At 44.4% G+C, this 27,434-nt stretch overlaps 1 protein-coding gene across 3 annotated transcripts in view; it reads right to left on the bottom strand.

The window, feature by feature from the left end:
• The window catches only part of LOC146019438 (syntaxin-binding protein 4-like), a 95,333-nt gene that overhangs the window by 51,189 nt on the left and 16,710 nt on the right, over positions 1–27,434 (bottom strand). For 2 of the 3 annotated variants that reach the window (XM_083151974.1, XM_083151975.1), the window contains exon 2: positions 2,387–2,460. In XM_083151974.1, coding sequence (XP_083008100.1) covers positions 2,387–2,460 — 74 coding nt within the window. Of the gene's footprint in view, positions 1–2,386; positions 2,461–10,222; positions 10,348–27,434 lie in introns of those variants that run through there. The other variant, XM_083151976.1, reaches the window with a different exon arrangement.

Here is a 27,434-nt window from a genome sequence, read left to right as displayed (position 1 = left end):
CCCCCTGCCTCTCGGCGGCCCTGGCTGTATGTTTGGAATCATTGTCTTTCTGCAGAATACATTTGGAGCCAATCAGACACCTCCCTGATGGTGTATGATGGATAAGTGTCTGCCTGTATTTCTCAGCATTGAGAACATTGTCAATCCTGACCAAATCCCCAATTCCTCCTCAACAGCCCCAAACTTGAAGTTAACCTTCGTGCTTAATGTTGCCGACAGACATTCTTTGTTGTACCTAGGATCATTTGATGCTGTTTTGAAGGCAAAGGGTGGTCACACCAAATATTGATTTGATTTAGATTTCTCTTCAGTTCATTCACTTTTCATTTTTCAATTCATAAAAATAAACGCCTAAAACTTATGTACATAAAGTACAGTATGACCATGTACTGTAAGACTAGTAAATTAAGTAGGCTGCTCACGTGATGATATGGTTAAATATGGCTTACGGTATATGCATAGGCGAATCTAGAATTATGGTAATGGGTGGTCCCAAATCTAGACATAACAGTAGGGGGACCTTAGCGCGGCGCAGCCGCGCGCCAAAAAGGGGCGTGGCCTCGTGGGAAGGAGGCGTGGCATCACAAAAAGGGTGTGGTGTTACACTTTAGACCATACACAGTAATGCCCATAACACATTTTAGCAAACTCTGTAATACCCATTACACATAAAGCCACACGCCGTAATGCCACTTACACATAAAGCCACACACCATAATGCCCATTACACATTGTGCCACACATCATGATGACCATTACATACTATATAACAAACCGTTATGCCCATTACATATTTGCCACATAAGTGCTGCTTACCTACATGCTCATTGCTAGGGGGTTCTTGCTTGATGGCACCATAGTACCCATTACACATGATGCCGCTCAAAATAGTACCCATTACACATGATGCTGCACACATAATGTCCCTTACACATGATGCAGCACACATAATGCCGCTTACACATGATGCTGCACACCATAATGCCCCTTACACATTAAGCCACAAATTATGCATAATGCCCCCACATACCGCTACTTGTAGCGTCCCTTAAGCAATGCCCCCAAAAGTGCCACTTACTGTAAATTTTTATATGAGCCTTCGCTGCTGCTGAAGGGAGAGATGGAGAGCAGTGCAGCTGCTTCTATGGGGAGAGGAGCAGAGCGCAGCACAGAACAGGCTGACACTCGCCTCCTGGTGTCCCCTCTATCCGAGTGGACATTTGAAATATTGTGCCCGCTGTTGTTGTGCGTGATGTCGGGGGAGCATGCCGGGCGCCGGCACCACATGAATAAAAGGGGGGGGGGGGGGAGGCTGAGGTGAAAGCGGGGAGAAGAATTGGAGCGGAAGCTGCAGGGGTGACAGTCATTGACAGCTGGGCAGAGAGCAGGGGGCTGCCCGGCTGTATTCAGAGCACTGCAGATCACGACTGTTTGAAATAATACCCCTTTCACAACAGAAAATTCAGGGATTTACCTGGGAATATGGTCCCAGGATCATGCAGGGACATTCCCAGGCTGACACCTTATACACCAGGTCCCTGCATTTTCTGGTGTGAGGGGGAGAGACAACCACTCCCTACCCCCCTTTAACCAACCAGCTATATCTTCAGAACCAACTGACCCATTTACATGAGACCAGTATCATATTGAAGAACTTTTGAGTTGGCTTCGAATGATTTTGGTCCCATGAAACTGGGCTGTTTAGTTACAGAGAAATCTGCCCTCAAAGAACATAAACAGTCATGAAATTACATTTAAGAAATGAAAAAAAAAAAAAACGGTTTAACCTCAATATCCCTGGAACCAATTAACCCATATGGATCCAGCCTGGTATCATATTGAAGGCCCAGCGATTTGGGTTCGACTGAGATCAACCTCGAGCTTCAGTGATGCCGAAGGGGGAACTGGCAGCCGTTGAACTGGGTGGGGGTCGGAATTAGCGGGTCCCATGTTATCCTATAGGGAAAATGTTCCAACTTTGCCTGGTCGTATCTCCGGTTCCCAGGGGGCTAGAGACACGGGGCTGGGCTCGTTGGAAAGCCCCATCCCTCAGCTACAAAATGGGCTAATGGGTGGTCCTGTGCACCCCCGGACCACCCCCTAGATTCGCCTATGGGTATATGAAAAGGTAGAGTGAATTAAATCAGAGCTATTGAAACACACCCAGGTTATACAGGGATGTGGTCACATCTGGGAGGAGAGGCCTCTGTTCCCCCATTCTAAAAAATAGTAAGGAACCATAATTTGCACTGCCTCAAAGTATCTTTTCACACCATGGAGGGGAATAAGTCTTCTCCAAATTCGAATCAAGTAAAATGTTTTAATCTGGATGAATGCACACAATCACAGGTGACCAATGTCATATGTTAAAATTTTAATACATCACCCAAACCGTTGGCACAGTCACTGAACTCCATACAATAGACGGTTCGATCCATTCCGTAAGGACCCATTATTGTCCTGTAAAACACAGAATAAACATTAGAACACATTTGTGAGTTTTTATGTTTGTTTTCAAGACTTTGCAGCTGATTTACTAAAGTCTTACATTTATCTCTTAAATCAATGGGAATTTACTTATACCCTTTTCACAACGCAAATGGCAGGTCGCTTCCGGGATTTGGACACGGGTACTTCCCGGGAGCTCTGACATTTGACAGGTGAAGCTCCCCATGGTGACCCGGCAACCTGGTCGTGAAGTGATTGGGGGGGGGGGGGGGCGCAGAGCGGTAGAGCGTCATCGGGGGGCAAGGGAAGAAGCAGTGCTTGGAGCTGATGCTGCCCCTCCCTATAGTGTGAACAGGACCCTGGTCGCTCAACCCAGGTTACCCATTCACACTGCCCAGCAACCTTGGTAAAACCCTTCTTTTAACCTGGGTCGGATTACCAGGTCGCTGGACCCGAGGTTTTTTAAAAGTCTCTTTCACACCACACAGTGACCCAGGTCGACCCCGGCTACAACTTAGGTCGGACCAGGTAATTTGTACGGTGTGATAAGAGGTAATATTTTCAAATCAGTTTATCTTGGAATTCTACAGACAATATAAAACGTACAATATAACTATTAACTAAATGCCTGAAAATGTTTTCATCTTCTCATTGAACAACTGGAACTCTCACAATTCTAAGGGGAAACATTTACTCAGAGGGGAGTTCTATTTCACATGGGATCTCCCAACTTAGTACATTTCCTCCTAAGTGTTACATTTCATATATGAGCATGGATAGGAAATAATCATTCATTCTGCCCACACACATGACAGTGTCTCGGGAGGTTGACACCATATGGCCAACAGGTTTAAGGTTGACATGTTAAAAAGGTTGACATGACAATGATTGACACAAACACACATGTTTTTTTTTGTCATTTTTTACATTTGCTTGATTAAAGGCCCCCATACCGTACAGTTATGGGTTGAAAGTCGATATGCATCAAGGCCGACAGTCAAAAGGTCGACATGGAGATTTTCGGTTTTTTTTGTCCGGAATGACAACACAGTCGACATGGACAACATGACGTAGCATCGCGTCTCCTTGAATGGCTCGCTGCGCTCGCCATGCGCTCGCCATACTCTCGACACACTACTTTATTTCCCCCCCCCACGCCCTATGGTAGGGCATGAAATACCGCTTGTTGGCACATGTCGACCTCATGACTGTCGGCCTTCCTCTTGTCAACCTAGTGACCGGATACCTACTGTACACTGGTCCGATTTGTCTGAGGCACAGGTCGGACCTGATTTCCCTTTGAACTTCCCTGGCGAGTCCATCTTCCGATTTGGCACTTGATGTGCCATTTTTAACATGTGATCTATCCAGGGGAGCTGCCGGGGGAAATCGGATGCGATACATTTTGGGTGCAAAAAAGCATCCACAATGTGCACATAAGGGCTGCGATTTATCTTATGTGCAGCATGTCCGTCCTCAAAATCCAACCCAATGTGCACAGGAACGCGTATCACTTTTTTTTTCCGACCGATCCATCGGAATTGGGTGAAAACTGGTCAAATCGCGCTAGTGTATGGGCACCTTTACTCTCCACATGGACTAGAACAGCTAATAGTAACCTGTGGTTAGCACAACTGTTGCAGCATGAGCCACCTTGCCCGAAGCATGGCCAACTAAGCATGGCGAGCGAATCGGTCCCGCAGTAGAAGATATTTGAAACTGATTTTACCCCAAAAATTTATGTTGACCATAAGTGTGTTCACCATTGTCATGTCGACCTTTTGACCTTTTTTGACCTTTTGTACCTGTCGAGCTCAACCACTGACAACCATTTGTACCTGTCATCTGAAATACTGTAGATCTTCTATACCATACCCCTGAGAACATCAGGCAGCTCCCCTGGAGTTCCAGGAGGTGCATGCCCCAGATGCCTTGCCTCTTTCTTGTGAGTCATTGTTATGCCAACATACTTGCTCTTTAGAGTCTAGGGATGGCTATTCATACGATAACTGTTGGGAGGATTTTTCCCCTATCAATGGTAAGACTATCATTGGGAGGAAACTATTTATGTTACTAACCATCGATGGTTAATGACCATTCCTACTTTGGACCTTTCTTCTGGGCTCTCCAAGGTAAGCACGCAATAGACCCAAGACAAGATCTCTTTGGAAGATGATCTGATCCTTTAAATGGGGTATATAACTTTAAAGCAACATGTTCCAGACTTCATGATTGGCGGGAGCACTGTGCCTTGTGACAATGAGAAAGGAGAATAAGCAGTATGGGGGAGATGAGCAGAGTGACATAGGAAAGAGGGCTAACCAAAGATACTGTGTGCAGCTAGAAAATATAATAATGCTCCATTCAACTACTGTATACCAGTCCACAATAGACATAGCACTTACACATACTGCCTTCCACTCACACCTCTCCTCGGAAGCAAAAATGGGGCTATAGAAGAAAATAGGTAATATATATATATATATATATATATATATATATTTACTATGGTGGGAGTGGCTTTATAATAATAGCTACCGTTACTGAGGTGGGAGTGGCTTAATAATATATACGGTTACTGAGGGGGAGTGGCTTGATAATATATATCGTTACTGAAATGGGTGTGGCTTGATAATATATACATTTACTCATACCCTCCAACATGACCCATTCCATTAGGTACAAAATGCTCTCTTTCTGGACTTCCCTGCCAGTGGCAGTTACAGAGGTTGGACTCCAGCACAGTCCAATATTCAAAGAGGGGAGCCACACCTAATGCCACTACAAACATCACTGTCCTGGACTCATTGGCAGTTGATGTGACCCCCCTCTTTGATTTTTGGACTATGCTGGAGTCCAACCTCTGTAACTGGGCCACTGGCAGGGAAGTCTAGGAACAGAGCATTTTGTACCTAATGGAATGGGTCATGTTGGGGGTTATGTTTACTAAAATGGGAGTAGATGAATAATACATATGATTACTGAGATGGGAGTGGCTTAATATATACAGTTACTGAAGTGGGTGTGGTTTGATAATATATATGGACGGTTACTAAGGTGGGGGATATATACACTTAATGAGGTGGCAGTAGTGTAATAATGTGAGAGTGGTTTAATGGTCACCACAGCAGGTCCCTAGACCCCCTGGAGGCTGGTAATCACTCTCTGGGAGTACTTCCTGCTCTTCAGGAAGATCAGAAGATATCCTCCTACAGTAATTCAACATTCTCCTGGACAATCAGTAAGAGTAGAAATGTAGACAGCACAATCCCTGTGTCTCAATGAGTGGTGGAACGTGTGGGTTGTGGACCCTCCTACCCCCAAGTTCACACTAGGCAACATGGCAGTGTGTGACAGGGAAAGGTAGAGGGAGGCAGAGTGTAACAGGGAAAACCAGTCGTGACAGGGTGCACTGCATCTGCTGGACCAACGCTATTTCTGCCTCTTGTCTGTCGACCTAATGACCCTGTCGACCTAACCCATGTCGACCTTAATGCATGTCGACCTAAAGGTGTAGACCTAAAGCTTGTGTTCGACCCAATGATCCCAACGGACGGCATCGCGGACATAGGAAGCCCCCTCCTTCAATCAGGTAGTTGCTGGTGCCACCATGTCCCTGGCCTCACTGATTGATCCAGCAAGTGGCTGTCGTAGCTTTTCGGAGCAGTACAGTAGACATGGCTGGTGCATGCTGGGAGTTGTGGTCACACTGAGCATGAAGCACGATGCGATGCCGCATCTTCTGTTAGTGGACACCCTCTCCTCAGCCCAGGATGTCAGGTGGAAGGATTAGATCAGCACCTGTGGTCACCAGTAATATATCCATAATCTCTAACATTAGTATAATCCTGTGCTGGGATTGTCAGCTCCTGTGGCCACCAGTAATAGATCTCCGACACTGATAGAGTCCTGTATCATGTGCTAACCCAGGCATATCCAAACTATGGCCCTCCAGCTATTATGAAACTACACATCCCAGCATGCTTTGCAATAGTTTTAGCATTCCCTAATTGTAAAAGTGTGGCAAGGCATGATGGGAATTGTAGTTTCACAACAGCTGGAGGGTCACAGTTTGGACATGCCTGTAATAACTCCTCTGCCATCCCTCCGCCTAACCCTCCCCTCCTCCCACAGATTGTCGACAATCAAAAGGTTGACACATCAAAAAAGGTTGACATGCGTTAGGTTGACATGATGAAAAGGTCCATGCTTGCAAAAGGTTGACATTAAAAGGTCGACATGGAAAAGGGTCGACATGGGTTTTTCACTCTTTGGTGTCTATGTTGACATAGGTCGACATGGACACCATATAAGTGTACTGCGTCCCCTTTGCATGGCTCGCTGCGCTTGCCATGCTATTCTCCCACTATGCCCACTGGGATGGTAAAGTATGAACACGTATGTTTTAAAAAAACTCATGAAAAACTCATGTCAACCTTTTTATGTCGACCTTTTTACATGTTGACCTTTTGACTGTGGACCTAATGACCATATCTCATGCAGCCTGACCCTAACCGTCCGGAGCCCTGCAGCCATATTGTTCACTCTTGTCCCATCACCATAACCCCAACTGTCTGACCACCCACAGCCTAACAATAACCTAAGCCTAATTCTATCCATCTCCCCTCCCACTGCAGCCTAAACAAAATTGTCCCCTCCCCACAGCCTAATCCTAACTGATGCTCCCTGCAGCTTAACCCTCACAAAAAAAATCAAAAATGTACCCAAAGTAGACCCCAGAATAGTACCTAGCCCCAAAACTAGTATATATATTTTTTTTACTGATCAAGTTTAATGACCCATGCCCTTTTATGGACTTTCCCATTTTGGAGGGGGCCACACCCTCCTCTTTTGAGGTGTGCGGCCCTTCCGCACATGCAACAATGGACCCTGACTTGAGCACTAAGGGCCCATTAAAAACAAAGTGAAATCCAATGTCAAGCTTATCATGTTTCGAACTTCTCTGTGTTGAACATTTGCTTGTGTTGACTTTTTCCCCTGTGTCGTCTTTGTGCATGTTGACACTGTTGACCCCATGATCGACACTCCAGTGATCCCCATCTCTGAGTGCAAGTTGTGCGCAACTTTAAATAATGACACGAGTTGCAAGTGTACAAAGTGTATTCTTTAGGTCACTTATATACTGTTTTAATTTATCACTATACCAGGGGTTCCCAATCTTTTTCGAATCACGGCACCCTAGAGTATCAGAATTTTTCCACGGCACCCCTAGACCCAAAAATATATATAGAAAATTAAGTAGATTGTGTTTATATTCGTTTCTTAAGTTCATTTATATAGTAAAGGGCAGGATTGTACACATATTTATGATTGACAGACACCAGCACTGGTTTTGTCCATAAATAATTGATCATAAATAATTTGAATTGGTTCTGGACCACCAACCCATGGCACCCCTGCAAGTGTCCTGAGGCACCCCAGGGAGCCACGGCACACAGTTTGGGAACCACTGCACTATACAGTTTATGTATTGTACTATGTTGTATACATTAAATGTATATCAGTATATACAGTATAATAATGTATTGAATATTTTAAAGTTTTCCCAGTTCTCAAGCTGAAGGGCACACCATAAAGCATGAAGAATAAGAGATCACACTAGAGAACATGGGACCATTTCCCTGGAACTCCCAGACAAACAACAAAATACATGTACCCTGAGCTACATTACAAAAGATATTGGGGGGCATTCAATATGTGATTCCGACTGTCGGAACATCCCGACAGTCAGAATCCCCAGCCGCAGATTGCTGAAAAACGTCCGTGAATTCAACAATTGGAAAAGGCAGCACTGAATAAGCGGCAGCCGCTATTTCCGCCGACATTGAATACCCCCCATTGTCACATACAGCTGTTATTGACGAGAACATCACTAATGACCTGTAGGAGCATGCATCGCTAGAGATATACTGCGCACACTGAACAATATAAGAATCTGTCGAATGAACGTTATCGGCAATATTGTTTCAAATGTCAAATGTACCCAGCTCTACAATGTCTAGGTAGACCGTCAACAGGTTGGTGGACAACTGCTCCAAATGGTTAACAGAAAGGTGAATAGATGATAGAAGGTTGACGGTGGTTAAGGTTGACACGGTGAAAAGGATGACATGATAATGGTTGACATGAAATTATCCACACAAGATTTTGATGGGGTTTATTTATTTTAGGCTAAACCTTGTAAATTTTAGGCCAAATCTTGTATATTCTTGTATATGTCACCACCATCAGATGTACATTGACACCCAAAAAAAGTGAAAAACCCATGTTGACCTTTTCACATTGCCGACCTTTTCCGTGTTGGCCTTTTGGTTGTGTCGACACGTTGTCATTCTGTTGTTAATGCTGACCTAGTGCATGTCAGTCTTTTGGTGTTGATCTATTGACTGTCGACATAGACACTGTAGTGTAGATCTATCAAGCAGAACCAATAAATGTGTACCCTTGTGGGCATGCTTCTCTCGCCACCCATGGGCAAGGGTTCGGGTTTACTATTCACCAATAGATGTTCCTGGGGATAGTAGTAAAGCAAACAAATGTTGGGAAACCATGTGATAAAAAAAAAAAGTGTTGACCATTTTTACCTGTTGACCATATGCTGTCGATTTATTGACTGTTGACCAATGTATTGTCAATCTATTATCTGGATACCTAATAAAGCACATACTGTGATCATTAATCCTTACTCAGGACTGTGACGTGTCCAGGATTCAATGTCAGCAGAGGAGACCGGATGCGCTCACCAAGTCCCCATTTGACATTCACAAATCCCAACAGCACAAGGCCAACAATGACAATGTCGACATATACTGTAGTAGTTATACTGTAGTAGTTAAAATCATTACTATGGACACCTGTAAGCGTTGATATTAGGGTTAATGTTAGGACAGAATCACATTAAAAAGACTACAGTGACATTCAACAATGCGACATTACTTCAATGACAACGTACTGAATGTCAAAAACGCTCAATCCAAACATTATTAACATGTCGGCATTCGAACTTGCCGACATAGCAAATGTCTAGAACACAGGATCTCAACCTCGGTCCTTAGGACCCCACACGGTGCATGTTTTCCAGGCGTCCTCACAGAATTGCAAATGAAATAACTATCTCTGCCTGCGGATCTTTTACAATGTGTCAGTAAGTAAAAAGTGCACCTGCCGGGTGAGCTGGATAACGTGACCTGAGGACCAAGTTTCAGAACCACTGGTCTATAAAATATACCAAACCAAGGAGACCCATGATGATGCTAATTCCACGTCATGGTAACAGCAACGTTTCCCCTCACAATGCACGGATGTAATAGGAATGTGTCCCAAAGAACGTTTGATTTAAACCAGGGGTGGCCAAAACTGTCCTCAAGATCTACCAACAGGTCATGTTTTGGAAACCGTGGACCTCTGGTAGATCTCGAGCACCTGTTAGGCCATCCCTGATCTAACCAATACCTCAGGAACAAAAGTGGAAATTCGAATGTGATAAAAAACAAACGTAAGAACAGTAAAAACAAGGTAACAACCTAGTAACACTGTGCAAGCCATAAAAACATCATCGGGAACCGGGACTATACTGAGATGTAACACAGAGAGGAATCTGTATCCAACACAGAGCTGACACAACAGATTTGGCTGCTGCACCGTAACCTTTTCATCCAACACACAAATCCCAAACATATGCTGGCGCTTTGCTAATATACCTAGGAAAGGTCCATAGGGACCCACTGATCCCCCGCCACCCCCATCGGCTCACCTGCTGATCATCATGGCTCCTTTACAGAACACGGACACAGACGGCATCCTTCTGGAGCGTGGGAAGTGACCGGGGACATGAACACAGTGACCGAGGAGGGAAGGAGTTAGTGGCTTGGTGTCTATGTGACAGGGAGGGGGAGCATGTGATATTACAGCAAAGCCTCTCTCTTGTCACACTGAGATGCACGGTTACCACCCCCTGGCCATAAATGGGTCAATGAGGATCCAAGTCCAATTTAATCTATGCCAGTTTGTTGAGGGCATAGCCGGAAGCTGTTATATGTAGCCGGATAAAGTCAGTTTGAAGTTAGGAACAGCTGTATGTGGGGGATTTTTTTGTCGGCATTATAACCTAGGGGGGTAAGTGTGTCAAGCAGTGATAGCTCTTTTCTATGTACGTATGTTTTACCCTTTCCCCAAAATGCATTAACCACTAAACCACCTTAGACTATTTTCGTAAATGTTTTTAACCTTTTCAGGTCCAACGTCTAGTCAGGCTCAACAGCCCAAGCGCTAGTGACAGATCCAACGGTGAGACACTTTAAAATAAGAACATTATCATCGTTCAGCATTCAATGTGGACCATTTTTGAATTAAAACCAAAAATACAATTAATGTAAACATTTAAACCAGACTGTTTGAAATTCCAAAAAAATAAAATTGGACTGCAAAGGGTTAAAATTGATTTTGTTTTTCTTAAAATGATTAAATGATGATGATGATAAATATCATTATAATAATAATAATAATAATAATAATAGCTATTTACATCTGATCCAGTTTTGCACCCTAGCTGGTGGGCAATCAAGATAGGATTCTGTGCGGATCGACCGGCCCTCGCATTGCGGCCCAGGGAAGTAGTGCTGGGAGCCGCAGCTGCCTTGAGGTCCTGAGCTCGGGCTGCAAGGAGATTGTCTTAAGCAGCTTTGGGTGCATCATCCTGTTTGGATCGCCATTCTGTGCATGGGACAGGAAGAGCAGGAGATGGGGGGAGTTGCTGTGTGAGCAGACGGGCCGGGAGTGGATGCTGACCAGGCCAGAGCAGTAGTTAAAAAGCTGACCATGTAGAAAAAAAGATTTCCCAAGCAGCGCTCTCGGCTTCTATTAATAATGTTGTTTTCATACGGCCTAATCCACGGGACGCTAATTTGAGAAACTGCAATTCAAGTGATTGTCAGCATATGCATTTCATGTGCGCAAAACAAGCGAATGCTTAGCAAAGCGCAATCCAATCGCAGTTTGAAAGGAAGTCAGCATTTGGGGGCAGAGCCGCAGAGACATGGCGTTTTCTGGGTGTGTTTGAAAAAATGCAGGCATGCCCATGTGTTTTTTTGTGTGGGTCTCTGATACCAGCACTGACCAATTCCTGCCCGTCTCAGTCACAGATTAGAGGAAGCCACATATGTACTCATATGTGCGCAGATGGCAAAGTCTCTTCGATGCTCTGGGAATTGTGAATGGATCTGCGAATGCACGTTGATTAGGATGTATTCGCAAATTTGCACAGGGCATTTATGCATTACTTTTGCACGAAGTCAACTGGGTTTTCTCAGATTAGCGATCCAACCTGAATTAGCCCAATAGCCAGATATGGTGGCAAAGCCTTATAGCCAATAGCATAGCTCTGCCCCCCCCCCCCCCCCCAAAACCCATGAAGGCCTGCCCCCAGGTTCAGAGCAGTCAAAGAAATTAGATGACCATCGGTTATACCATCGATGGTGATCCATAACATATGACTATATGTATCATCTCCATCAATGGCAACCATCAATGGAGATCACAACCTTCGCCATCTCTAAACATGGCTGCTGCTATCAATTCCCTATACTACAGTGATAGAGCCAGGCATTGTAGGGGGCATGGCCTAGTAGTGAAGGTGTGGGTACAACCCCAATCCAATTAAAAAAAAATATAGTATGTGCTGTGCAGGGGGGGCCCGAGCGGGGGAGGAGTGTTGTTTGCCTCTCAGCTAAGGGAAGAGTCAGTGGCTGGGGTCAATCATTTTGATTGCTGCCCCTCCCCCCACACCACCATATCATGCAGAGAGAGGAGACTGGACTCACTGCAGGGCGGGAAGAGAGGATGCTGCTATGCCCGTCGACAGGGAGGGCTAAATGGGAACATCCATCCCAGGCCCCAAGGTTCAGAGGGGTGCCGGACAGTTTCCCGATAGTCGGGATCCCGACAGTCATTACCCCGACGTCGGGATCCCGACAGTCAAAACCCGACACTCGGGGTCCCGACGGCCACCGGCTATTCTCCCTCGTGGGGGTCCACGACCCCCATAGAGGGAGAATGGAATAGGTGGCGAGCGTAGTGAGCCACCGTGCCCGCAGCATGGTGAGCGCAGCGAGCCCACAAGGGGGTTTGTTGCGCTTGCCCCGCTGTCTGAGTCCGGCCAGTCGGGATCCTGACTGGCTGGACTCAGTGGGCTAAATTACCTTTCACATCCAGGGGAAGGAGCAAGCCGGTGGCTCACGCTCAGGGAGAGGAGCAAGGCTGGTGGCAATGAAGTCTGGCCCAGGGAAAGTTGCTAAATCCTAGTGGGCTAAAGGACCATTCACACCCGGGGGGGAGGGGAAGGGAAGCAAGGCAGGCGGCTCACTCCATGGGGAAGGAGCAAGCCAGTGGCTCATGCTCACTATCCATGCCACCACCAGTTTCCTTTAGTAATCAGGTGGCGAGCGCGGCAGAGCGAGACACCGTACCCAAAGCATGGCTAGTGAAGCGAGCCCGCAAGGGTCCTTTGGAGGCCCTTCTTTGGACCTTACTCCTCCTTCTGCTCTGTCCTGTCACGTGACAGGTCCTAGGTCTTTTCTCCCACTAGGAAATAGAACTAACCATTGCAGTACGGTAGCGGCTAGATTCCCTTCCCTGGGAGGACCTTTCACATCATGCACTGGGTCCATATCTATTTGGAGGGGAATATAAAACCTGTGGCGAGCAAAGCAAGCAGCCATGCTATTCCTGGCGAGCAAAGCAAGCTTGTGAGGGTCCACTGCAGCTGAAATAAAAGAAATAACCTACATCAACCTAAATTACCAAAAAAAAAAAAAAATGCTGGAAGGGCATTTAACAACTTCCACCTGCACATCACGTCACATCCGGGTCCTTTCTGCAAAAGGAAAATACTCACAATATTGCAGTATGGTTGTGATTATTTTACCTTCGTGAAAAGGACCAGAATGTGACGTTAGGTGAGGGTGGAAGTGGTTACATGCCCTTACAGCATTTTTTTTTTTTTAGGATGATGTAGGTTATTTTCTTTTAGATCAGCTGGAGTGAACCCTCGCTATATTCCCCCTCCAGGTAGACATGGACCCAGTGGATCCTGGGAAAGTTCCTCTCTGCAAAGGGGATCTAGCTGCTACCATTGCAGTACTGGGGCATTCTGCGGAATCATAATACTGGGGACATTGTGTGGCATAATAGGAAAGCAACATGGGGCATAATATTAATACTGGGAACATTGGGGGCATTGTGTGGCATAGTGTTGAGCACTGTGGGGCATATTTTAATTTTATTGCCCGCCACAAATTAGCTGCCCTGGGGCCCCCACAGGCAGTAATCGGGCCTTGTTAGGCAATATCTTATATGTTATACTATACTTTTATATTATTAAATCAGCAAAAATCAAATATGTTATAAAAATAGATCGCCAAATGGAAAAAGTAAAAGAAATAGAAATATATGTATGAAAATAATGCAATGGAGATGCCAGAGACTGAACAATTAAGGGAGGGTGCTTATTGGTGGTCTGTCCCAAAAGGTGGGACTGAATGGTTATGTCTTGAACTCTGGGAACTGGCTGGACGATAGTTACAAAGGTCCCCTTTCCTAAAGGAATGGCTTATTACACCCCAGTGTATAAGGCAATATTAACACCAATGCTTGTGTCATTAGGATTAAGGGTTATTATGAGAAGTGATGGAACAGAGGCTCAGGTGCAATGACCAGCCACTGTCAGTGCATGAGGCTCCTGGTGAGCGACTATTGCAGAGACATCTCATCAGATTGAGCCCCAAAAACACACAGTATCCCCATGTGGATAACAGCCACAGTGATCTGTACGGCTGAGAGCAGGCCAGGGACACTAATGCTGGACACACTCTGCCATATCCGCCGCTATATTACATATACAGTACAGTGTATGATGCCAAAGCGGTCAACCTGGAAGACTTCATTTGCTGATTGGTTGGTACTTTATCTCTCTCCACTTTATGTCTCTCCAAGGTTTGAAACATATACCCCACAGCGTGTAAAACGACAGCTGATTGGTTAGTACCAGTGGTGGCTCCAGAGGTGGGGTGCCACCCCAATCGCTGCCAAAATATCATTGTCCGTGATTAACTAGCAGCTGGTGTGGCTCCTTTATATAGGTTTTGGACTGCAGGCCTCTGGAGCTGGCACTGGTTGGCACTCTCTCCACTTTATCTCTCTCAAAACTTCTGAAATCATCACAAGATAACACGTGATGGCATAATATACATATATATATATATATATATATATATATATATATATATATCTTGTTACCCTACACCCCTGCCGCCCCAACAAACCCGCATGCACACGCACCCACACTGCCTGGATAGGAAAAACACAGAAGACGAGCAGAGTTCAAAGTCAAATGCAGACCGCAACACAGTAATAGACTTCATCAGGGTTTAATTGGAACACATTGTTGTTGATCTTTCCATGTTTCCGTTTTACAGCTGACGGATTAAACATCCAGCCTGGCCCAGAGCGAACTCACCCTCTGCCTATATCCTCTGTAAACCATCTCTTCCCAACATAAATAAAGCCAGCCAGACTAATCTTTTCTTGAAAAGTGATTATCTGCAGCACAATGACCACACAGGCCCTTCTGGGGGGGTCAGCAGCAGGTTACCGTACATTTCCTTAATCCCACTGCTCAGGTTGAGCATTACTTGATCCTTATAGTAGGGAAACTTGTATACAAAGGCACAGGCTCCATGGAAGTATACAACCAAGCTGTAGTCTACATGGGACCACCGTGTCACCACATGCCACAATTTATTTATATATATATATATATATATATATATATATATATATAGATAGATAGATAGATAGATAGGTAATTGTGTATTATCACGGCGCCCATCACATCGCATACCACTAATTAAGGTATGCGATGGGACCTGATTTTAGGGTTTTAAGGGCTGACTGTACAATTTTAATATCGCGTCGCATGCCATTATAATGGCATGCGATGCGATGCGACGCGATCATAGCCGATTTTACATTGTACAGCCACCCTGATGGCTGATTCCTATGTTAAATGCACCCCCAGACCCAATTTTTAATTGTACAGCCACCCTAATGGGTGATTACTATGTTAAATGTCCCCTCATTGTTAACGCCACCCCACTATCAACGCCAACCCGAAGCGTGGCGAGCGCAGCGAGCGTCCTCCAACCTTTTCATACCCCCACTATCCACGTCTATGTGGAGTTGACTTTATAGTGTGGCTAGCGCAGCGAGCCACCAAGCCCGAAGAGCGGACGCGGAATACATGTGAAGTAATCCGCGTCCCCTCGCCACACTATGAAAAGGTCGGAGGACACGTACCACTGCACTCGCCACGCTTCGGGTTGGCGTTAATAGTGGGGGTGGCGTTAAAAATGGGGTGCATTTAACATAGTAATCACCCATCAGGGTGGTTGTACAATTAAAAATCGGGTCTGGGGGTGCATTTAACATAGGAATCACCCATCAGGGTGCCTGTACAATTAAAAATCGGGTCGCATCGCATGTGATCAAATCGCATGCGATGCGACCGATACAATGCCCTACGATGGAAATCGGGGGCGCCGTGATAATACACAAGTACCAATAGATAGATATAGATATATATATATATTTTTTTTTCTATAGTGACAAGGATCACATACACAGGATTGAAAGGAAGACATTGATCTTTGTTTTATAAAGCAGGTCACAGCATACCAGAATAATACCATAGGCAAGCATAGTTACAGGAAACAGCATACATGAAAACACAGCATAGAAGGATTCTTGCCAATGCTTCAGTGGTCCCTGCACATGTAAGTCTATGGCTGTGCCTACACATTGCCTTTTAGCAGGATACAGTCGAACAGGAGCTGTTTAGAAGGTGCTTACTCAATACTGCTGCATCCTGCTAAACAGTATGTGTGTAGGCGCAAGAAGCTTCATCCCTCTAAACAGGATCCTGTTCAACTGCGTCCTGTCAAAAGGCAATTTGTAGATGCAGCAATTTGTAGACAAAATCTGCAGTGCATCTAGCCAACATCTCTTGATCATCTAGTCAAAATTGCTTAGTCAAACTTGGCCATTAGCCAATATCTCACCGTGTGTACGGGGCTTATCAGGAACTATGGGTGAAATGTGGGATGAGAGCTTCAGAAAGTGAGAGATTTGTTAAGAAATCTCCAGGTTTTTTTTAAAGCGGCAATCATTTACACTGATTTAGCAGTGTATATGATTGCCGCTTTAAAAAAAAATCCTGGAGATTTCTTACCAAATCTCTAACTTTCTTTTCCTATTAAATTTCACCGTATATCTCTGTTTTACAAAATGCTTGTAAATCCAGCAAAACTTCAAGTTTTTAAGGATTAGCTCAGAAAGGGGGACATCTGCAAGACACATAAGGGCCTCAAAGTAACTATATCATATCATATAACACAAACATTTGTGCTAATTACTGAGATAAAGGAGCCATGTTTAACAAGCTGGCTGAGCATGTTCGGCAGTCACCGGATTATGTAGAGGTCACTCTGTGACATTGATACCATTTGTCATCTGTTTGTGCCATAGGGACCAAATGCCGTACATGTTACAGTGTATTATCATCATATATCTGAGTCGTGTGCATATCGGACAGCTGCCTGCGCCGGGCCATGCGGCTGTCAAAAGGTTTTATCAATACAGAAACGAAAAAGTTCCCTTCGTCGTCGGTTATATTTTTGGACTTCTTTACACACGCAGCATTTTCCACCTAAATAAATAAACATCCGATAGAAGTGGAACTCTGCTCCTTCCGCAAACAACTTTGATCAGCGTTTCCACTGCTTTTGGACATTTATAGAACCTTTTAGAAATATATACGTTTATTGGAGAACTCTTTTTTTCTGCCACTTTCGTAGGCCGGGTAGGGGTCATAGGGTCGACCGTAATTAAGTTGACAGTCAATAGGTTGACCACTGTTAGTCGACGGGCAAAAGGTCAACATATGAAAAAGGACATTATGGTGAAAAGGTTAACACAAGCATTAGGGTGACATGGTAAAATTGACATGGAAAATGTTGACGTTATTTTCATTTTTTGTGTGTCTATGTCGACATAAGTCGACATAAGCACAGTATTAGTCTACCACGTCCCCTCGCATGGCTCACTTCGGTCGCCATGCTTTGGGCACGGTACCTCGTTATGCTCGGCATACTATCACATTCTCCCTCTGTGCCCACGTGGATAGTTATATATGAAAAATCACCGTTTTTAAAAATAAAAATAAATATAAAAACTCATATCAACCTATTGTTTGTGTTGACCTTTTTACCATGTCGATTAAATGCATGTCAATAGTGGTCGACCTATTGACTTTTGACCTACTGTATCAATTGCATCCCGTTATCTCTGTATCCTGTATATCACTACATAATTACATGTGGATAAAAATTATCTAAAGGTCAAAAATGTTGTAGGTGTGGCGCTCACTATACAATTTCTATAATAAATAAAAAAAAACAAATAAATAAAGGTGCCCATACATTTGTGTGATTTGTGTTCTTATCATCCGATTTTAATGCATCGGGCCAAAAAGATGAAAAAGGTATATTATGTCTGATTCGATCCGAAGCATGGTCCTGTGCTGATTGGAGCCAGAGATTGTATGGGCCGCACTATCGGATCCTACAGCCCTTGCTGGGATTGCATACAATATGTCGTATGCTAAAAAAATACATATGGTATATCAAATGTGATCCTGCCACCCAGGAAGCTGCTGAACGGTTCAAGGAGGATTGCATGCGACTTCCTTTAGCTCCCATTACCCTAATTGAACACACACTTCTGAAATGGCGAGGCCCGAGGGTCACATTGTAAGTAGCAGCGTACAGTAGAAAATGTGGGCACAACCAGAGGCGAGGAGGGAAGGTGTTTCTACTAGTAGGGTACGGAATAGGATTACTGCAGAACATTTTGCAGAGCGGGATTACTGGAATGAGAAAAAAGTTATTTTTTTTGGCAGTCCTGGGGACCCACATAAAGGGGGCCCAGAACTGGAGTGAATCAAGTATAATTTATCATAAACAGTTTGCATTTCCCTGGAAGCAATGTAGAGATAGAGTAGAGCGGCCAGTACTACAAACACTGGAGGTTTTACTAAGCATGCCAGGGTTTTCAGAAGGGAGTGGGGCCCTGCCTATTTGGTCAGTCACAGCCTCCTCAATCTTTGGTGGCAGCTATGGCTCCCGGTACTGAAACATTCTAGAATCAAGAGTTCTTTGCACCACAAAATCACCTTTTAAATCAGGGGTGGCCAAACATGTCCTCAAGATCTACCAACAGTTCCTGTGCCTCAGACCACCTGTGGATCTATAGTAGGAATGACTACAGCTGTGCACCAGCTAGGGGATTTGGAAAATGTGGACTGTTGGTAAATCTTGAGGAACAGTTTGGCCAACCCCGTTCTACATCAACCCTCAATGGACCAGGAGCAGGAGATGGACAGAAAATGAGTTCTCAAGGAAAGGTCTAGAGATGAACAAGATACAGGATAGCTCTTTGCGAAATGGGAGAGATTTAATTCAGAAGTCACTCGGTTTAACTTTGTTTATACTTTAATCACAACAAGTTTTGACCCAGTTTTCAAGAGGGATTCTTATTTGCTCATCATCGTGGACAGCCATGCCTCCCCTCCCACATTGTAATCAGAGAGATTTCCCTGGTGTCTGTCAGCCAGGCTAAGGATTCGTGTGTAGTATGAAGCAGATTTGTTTTGGTTTTACAAGGCTGTAAGAAAAATTGATTTGGGAAGTGGAATTATAGTGATCCTTATTAGCCGTAATCGTTATTGAACTGTAGGTGAGATCTCCAGCGGCTAAGTACTAAAGCATTGGCGATAGAGTTACAAAGTTTGTTTCTCATTAGATTGCTATCATTTCTAGATTTCCATAACACTGCTCATATCAGAAGAGTGAAAATTTGCCAGGGACAGAAAAACACTAAGGGGCCAATTATATTATATGCGAAGGGTGCAAGGTGCCATTGCCACAGCACCCGATCTCGCACCCTTCACGGGCTATTTTTTATTTTTTTTATTTGAAGGAATACCCTCAAAATGAAGCATCGCTTGTATGCATGTTGGGTGATTGCAGTAGATATTGAAGATCTTTTCCCTTATACAGATGTAGTTACATAGAAGCAGCAACGATAGCACTAATATGTTAATACAGCATTAAGCGTCATGCCTCCTGCATGCATTACTGATCCAAGCTGCATCCAAGGACGCAGTATCGGATCATCTGCGACACCATCATCCATGGGATTTAGTATGCCAGTCGCTGCAAGTCCTTTTATATACACATACAAGAAAGAAATCACATAAATGCAATATAAATATAAAATAGCACATGCAAAAGGGTATCTTAAGGTGTGTGTACACACTAGACGAGATCATTAATGATTGGCACAATATCAAATAAGCCTTTGTACTAGAGTGACTCGCAAGGGCTGATAACACCTCATTTATACCCCGTTCTCACTGCTAGGTAAATTTCCTGGTCTAGCATGTCGTCCCGGTAATTTGCCTTTTAACACAGGTTTTTTTTCAATGTGAACGGGGCAACCCGTGTCAAAATTCCCGGGTCTCCAACCCTGCTTTTTACCAATGTTTGAGATCCGGGTATGCAGACACGGGTTGACCCGTTCACGCTGCAAAAAAGCCTGTGTTAAGAGGCAAATTACCGGGTAGAACTGCTTCACCTGGGAATTTACCTTAGCAGTGAAAACGGGGTCTGGCGCCGAAGTCCCCGGCATTAAAATGCCGGGTAAAAGCTGTGTTGTTCACACTTGCAGTGTGAACCCGGCATTACACGTTTTGTCAAGAAATGTCACCAATAATTCTGAAGAGTAATATTGAAAACCAAAAGAAGCGTCAACATTGTAGAATGATTAACATGTTTGATTGAGCTCTTCATACTCAGATGCTATAAAATAACTTCTTATAACCAGTAAAGTATCTATAAGCTCTGTAGAGAGGTCTAATTTCTACAGTATTCCAACTCCTGTGCACCACTGTACCATGACACACAAGGGGTGGAATGTAATAGGGTGAGAGAATCAGAAAGTGAGAGATTTGGTAAGAAATCTCCAATTTTTTTTAAAGCGGCAATCATTTACACTGCAAAATCAAACTGGTGATTGCCGTTTTAAAAAAAACCTGGAGATTTCTTACCAAATCTCTCACTTTCTGATTCTCTCATCCTATTACATTTCACCCAAGGTTTTTCATCAATGGAAGATAAATCTTTGGCTCCCACCTGAGATCTGAAACTATGGGGGAAATTTACCAATATGAAAAACCTAGTTTTTCGTATTGGTTGTTTCCCTACGACTGCATACGACTGTTTAAGTCGTATGCAAAGTCGTGTTCCGGAGGATCAGTTACAAAGCAGTCATATACGACTGCTTTGTAACCCTCCGATGGTGTAATGATTCGTATTAGCGGCCGTATATACGGCTGCTAATACGAATTATTTCTAGCAGTCTGCACGGATCAGTCAGATCCGTGCAGGCTGCATGGTGTAAAAAAAATAGAAAAAAAAATAAATTTAAAAAAAAAACGGCGTGGGGTCCCCCCCACAGCCATAACCAGCACCAGGCTGACGGAGCCTGGAGCCGGTAATTAAAAATCAGGGAACCCGACAAATAGGGTTTCCCCGATTTTTAACAACCAGCCCCAGGCTCCTGCTCTGGGGCTGGTTCCCAAAATACGGGGGACAAAATGACTAGGGGTCCCCCGTATTTTAAGAACCAGCCCCAGGCAAAACCAGCCAGCAGGGTAATGCCACAGCCGGGGGGAGACTTTTTATACAAGTCCCCCCGGCCAAAGCATTCATCCCTACCGACCAGTCAGCCTGGCCAGGGGCCCTGGGGGAGTGGGGACCCCCCCAATAAAGGGGTCCCCCCCCTCCAGGACTTACCTGACCAGGCTGAAGCCTGGTGCTGTCCTCGATGCCCCTGGGCGGTGGGCATCGAGCTGATGGTTTTGTGTAAAAAATAGAATAAAAACCATTGTTTTTTACTGTGGCACTACAAGTGCCAGCAAGCCTCCCCAGCAAGCTGGGACTTGGATAACCACAAGTCCCAGCCTGCTGGGCATTAAAGGGCCCGCTGGGTCTTGTAGTGCCACCGTAAAAAAAATAGTTAAATAAAACACACTGACACCCGTTTTAAATAAAAGTTTAATACACACATTACATACATACTGATACTTACCTTTCTTGATCCCGTAGGTAGCCCTGGTCCTGATGTCCTGTGTCGTCCTCCAGGTCCATGTCGGCTGTCTGCGTCGTCCTCCAGGTCCATGTCGACGGTCCGTGTCGTCCTCCAGGTCCATGGCGGTGTCCGGGTCCGAAGAAATCCATGTTAGAGCTGTGGAAGGAAATCCTACTCACCTGTTCCTGCGCTGAAGAAGTCTTGTCTTGATCCAACGTAGTCCAGGTAATCTTCCTGCTGTCGCCGGTCCCCGCTGTCTGCGCTGTCCGTGCATCGCGCTGAGGAGAGATGCTGAAGTTTCATATTCGGCGCCTCTCCTCAGACTGAATTCTATTGGCCGCCTAGCAGGCCAATCAGGAGCCGACTTTCTCTGCCACAGTAAAAAACAATGGTTTTTATTCTATTTTTTACACAAAACCATCAGCTCGATGCCCACCGCCCAGGGGCATCGAGGACAGCACCAGGCTTCAGCCTGGTCAGGTAAGTCCTGGAGGGGGGGGACCCCTTTATTGGGGGGGTCCCCACTCCCCCAGGGCCCCTGGCCAGGCTGACTGGTCGGTAGGGATGAATGCTTTGGCCGGGGGGACTTGTATAAAAAGTCTCCCCCCAGCTGTGGCATTACCCTGCTGGCTGGTTTTGCCTGGGGCTGGTTCTTAAAATACGGGGGACCCCTAGTCATTTTGTCCCCCGTATTTTGGGAACCAGCCCCAGAGCAGGAGCCTGGGGCTGGTTGTTAAAAATCGGGGAAACCCTATTTGTCGGGTTCCCTGATTTTTAATTACCGGCTCCAGGCTCCGTCAGCCTGGTGCTGGTTTCGGCTGTGGGGGGGACCCCACGCCGTTTTTTTTTTTATTTATTTAATTTTTCTATTTTTTTACACCGAAGCCTGCACGGATCTGACTGATCCGTGCAGGCAAAAACGCAAATACGACATGAAAATGGTGTTCTATTTTCCTGTCGTATTTGCGTGGGTGTTTTACACCACTAAGCAGCCGTATTATCCATACGGCTGCTTAGTAAATCAGAAACCACCATTCTTTTGAATGGTGATTTCTGTCGTATTCTATCGATGGTGTAGACATTCGTATTTGTAACTACAAATACGAATGTTCCATCTTTAGGACTACGAATTGTTGTATTTTTGGGATTGTAAATCCCGAAAATACAAATTCGTAAAAAAAAGGTGTATTTCTCCCTACGAATACACCTTTTTTCTACGAATCCATTTTGGTAAATGTCCCCCTATCTTTCAAAATGCTTCTAGAATCAGAAATACTTTGGGAGAACTTTACTAAGATGGGCGTTCTATGGACAACCAATCGGACTGTACATCTTATTTATTTAGCACATTCTAGATAAAGATAAAATATAGTATCTGATTGGTTGCCCAAAGCAAGATTGTTTCTGAAACAGAACTCCCATCTTAGTAAATGTTCCCCTTTGTGTCTGGAGGTAACATATAGCTGAGTCTGAAATCTAAGGTGATAGAACATGCATATGTTACAAGATCTTTTTAACGTGGAACTCTGCAGTTGTACATCCCTGGTCATGTAGTAATGAGGCCTACAACAAATGGACAGCCCCACTTATGTGTCAACTGGGGCAAACATCTTACTTTAATTGCCATTCTCCTGGTTAAATTTAATTAATGTCTGGGACAGGCTGCAATGTAATTTACCTTCTGCAGTATCACTGAGATCCAACGCCTACAAGCAAGAATCTCATGCCCCTTTCAGACCGCACTTTTTACGCGTTATTTTGCCGTTTTTTTACGGTGCAGAGTGAATTTACCGGTTCTATTGAACTGGTATTTCTAAACAGTAATAAAGCAGGGTCCTACCCGTTTCAGACCCGTTTTTTTTTATCCACTGTTTTCTATGGGTTAAAACGGGTTCAGTATTGTGAAGGGACAAAAACTGCATTGAAATTCCATTTAATGACATGCGCTGTGAAAGGGGTTTTAGCTGGCAGACCCGTTTCAAAATACCTGGTCAAAGCCAGTTTTGCGGTCTGAAAGCAGCATCAGTGGCAAGTATTGTCCCCGTATATGACAACAGGTACGCCATGGATCTGTGAAGTGAAATACAGCAAAGCTAGTTGATCTACCTCTAATTCCATAATGATGAAGGAACAAGTCTATATACAGCATAATGGGATCATCAACCCTTGGCCATGATTTCCTTTAGACAAGCTCCCCAGAGTTGTTGTTAAGCATAATCCATCCAATAAGTGACATCAAGAAAATGCCTTGAGATAGACTGATCTGTTTCTGACATGAAGTAAGACTCCATGAATAATAATTCGAATGTGAATTTCAACTTGACTTGGAGCAGTTTCTGTGCCAGTGGCTCAAGTACTAAATTATACAATGAAAAAAAAAACAAGCCATCATCCTGGATTCTGAAGATGAATCAAATTACTAAAACCTGCAGGCCACCTATTTTACCTCCTGTTGAGATAGATGTCCAATGATCTTCAAATTATCTGATTCTTTAAATTGTCTGAAATTCATTCTTTCTCCAGCTGGTGTGAAATGACAGATAATGAGGTCAGCTAAATATATGAACATTTGAGTTACCATCATCAGCTAGGATAAACAACTAAAGAACAAGGTCCTTTGAAAATATGGATGTTGTAAGGCTGAAGGAAAATAATCCCCCTGCTGATACAGTCTAGGAATCATGTCTGATGGCGTAGGAGTATACTGTAGACTGTATACTTTAGCACCCATTTGCCTGTGGATAAGGTCTTCCATCTGTAAGTCTTAACTTGGAGTATATTTTTCCACCCACAATATATACCTTATTATGAAAACAAAATAATAGACCACCAAACATATCAACTTAGATATGACTAGACCACCAAACATATCAACTTAGATATTATATAGATTATGTTCCTGACCTTGAGGTCTACCAAAATGTTCAAAGCAGCTGGCCAGGCCTCTGGAGTTCCTAGATCTATGGGTAGAATCAAAATATACTTTTATGGTTGAGTCTGAAGTTTTAGGTGTTATTCCCTGCAAATTTACAGAAAGTTGACTAACTTTCTGTTGAAGAAGCCTACACAGCTCAGAAGAACTTCAATCTGTATCCTACCAGAATGTGTTGGGTTGATGACACTCATGCACTATTGCTGGTTCCCACTTTAGTATTTCTCTTGGAGGCACTGAAATAATGCCTAAAAGACGGTGTCTAGATGGCTTTGCTAGACCTGCACTGTTTGGCCTCAATTTTCAAACCAAGCCTGTAACTTCACAGTTAGGAGCTGATTGGCCGGTGATAAAAACCAGACACTTTATCACTTCACCAAGCTTAATAAATCTGCCCCTAAGTGTCAGCCTTTTTGTCTAAAGAAAGAAAGGATCTTTCTCCTGCTAAACCTTTAGGTTTAGCGCTGTCGCACTTAGCTCCAATGACAGTGCTTCTACTAGGTTCATCCAGCGCAAGACTTTTGTTGAGTAGTATCCGCTTCGCAGGCTACATGTAGAAGGAACATGCTGGTTGGGCTGCTCTTCTCATTTATTCTTCATAAGCTTGCTTCAGCGACTTCCATCTGAATGTCAGCTGCCTCCTCAGAGAAAAACTGGACTTTCCATTCTAGTGTCCTGGGGCCTGTAACCCCCAGAACTTGATGAACTCTGTGACCTTCATCTCAACAATCTCCTTTGACGGAATCAAAGATGTTTTTATTTACACTGACAGAGGAGGTATCTGAACTGAAGCAGATGCTGATCAAGAATTAAAGCCAGAAAGGCATATATTATACTGTATTCCTATCTGGAATATTCCTTGTCACTCTTATGAATTAAAGCATTTATGGCAATCAGTAACATAATCATTAGATTACAATATTAGGGTATACTTAGAGACTAGAAACAAAAAGAGAGTTCCTGTAACACCCTTACTGCAACGAAGCTCAGATGGGCAATAAATACCCTTAACTTGACGTATGGTTGGAGAAGCACTGAGAATAAACTAGTAGATAGTGTAGAAGTGTGTCAAAGATTTCTGCCTTTTTATCTTTTAGACCGTAATTACAGGCAGACAGGCTGTGGATTTGATTTATTTTATTTTTACTGGTCTTTAATATATTGCATACGAAGCTGTAGGAACTGCTGGACTTTTGTCTTATTTCTGGTGGCTATATTTTAGGAGATGACAACTGCCACCTAAGTGCATTACAGCTCTCGCTGTGGCATCCCCATCTTTAATAACATCAGAGATGCAGCAAATAGTGAATAAAAGGAGATTTTCCAACTTATCACAGTGAATCCCGTCATGAAGACCCTGCTCACTCCCCCCGTGTTCTCTGCTCTCCCTGGAGACGGGGAGATTGAGCGCAAATTCAGGAGTTCCAATTGCGGCTTTGTGCATGCACATATTTGCGCTTGTGCAAGGCCGCTGTACGAACGCCCTTCAGAGACTATCACAGGGGGGTGTATGGGGGAACTCCCAGCATTTTATGGGTATCCCCATGAAAACGCTGGGCATTCCCCTGGGGATGCAGGCGGGCCGATGACTGCCGGGGGGGGCGCTGATGTCACATGACTGGTTTTTGGCTATAAGCTCTTCCCCATGACTCAGTCACTTAGAGATCTCACCATGCTGGGGATATTGGTCAGAAGAGAGAGGCCAAATCCTAGAAGGTAGTTGGGAGGAAGCTCCTACCCAAAGAGAACCAGAAGGGTCACTCCCAAGGAGTGTCTGGGTCACCTGGAAATGTCCAGCACTGCCCAGGCATCAGCCGAGCATGTTGGTTCATCTAAAGCAATGATCATGCCTTCCTGCCGGTGGTCCTCTCCTCCTTCCCTAGTATAGCTAACGTGACCAGTGTTAGATGGGATGCACTAAAGGAATAAATGCAGTAAAAATCCTGTTTATAGTTTTTGACCACATTTCCATATGTACTAAGCTATTGATTCCTGGGCTTTGGCGGAGAGGGTAATGCCAGCTTTTTGTTGGAATTGCCCTACTGAAGCCTATGGGCTGCTTTCCGCATTCAGCAACAAGAGGGTTCCAATGGGATCCCTCCCAGCACCCCACATGGCAGCCTGCGTCACTCCGCGCATGCACGGAGTCCAGTGACAGGCACTGATTACAAAACACAGGTCTTATCAGGAGAGTTGTCCTTTGTCCAATTACTCACAAATATTTGTACAGATGCGATTATTATCAATGACTGAATCTGTGCGGAGGGCAGTGCTCAGCTGAGTCAGCCCAGCATGTCCCTTGTTCCAGTCGGCTCAATCTGTGCATGGCAGGGTGATGGTGGAGCGGTAGGCCCTGTAGGCAACCCGGGCCCCATAGCAGTAACACCCATTGCACCAACGGTAGTTACACCACTGATGTGATCAACTAAAGCATAATGACCGACCATTTCCATGGTCAAGCAACAATCACAAGCAGACTGCTTATACATAATGAGCTCTTATGAACATGCATAATTATAAAAGAATGGGGCAGATGTATTAAGCCTGATAAAGTGGTGATAAAGCCGTGACAAAATGGCAGATGATAACGCACCAGCCAATCAACTCCTATCATTTTTCGAACACAGCTGATTGGCTGGTGCGTTATTACTATCCACTTTATCACCTTACCAGGCTTCATACATTTGCCCCTATGTCCATTAAAAGGCAGATATCCGTTGAAGTCTCTGCATTGAAGCGACATGTTATGAATAAGGAAGAATCTGTATTAGCA

This window comes from Crinia signifera, chromosome 7, assembly GCF_055691185.1.
Source record: "Crinia signifera chromosome 7, ASM5569118v1, whole genome shotgun sequence".
Lineage (NCBI taxonomy): Eukaryota > Metazoa > Chordata > Amphibia > Anura > Myobatrachidae > Crinia > Crinia signifera.
This window is presented reverse-complemented; position numbering and strand designations above follow the sequence as displayed.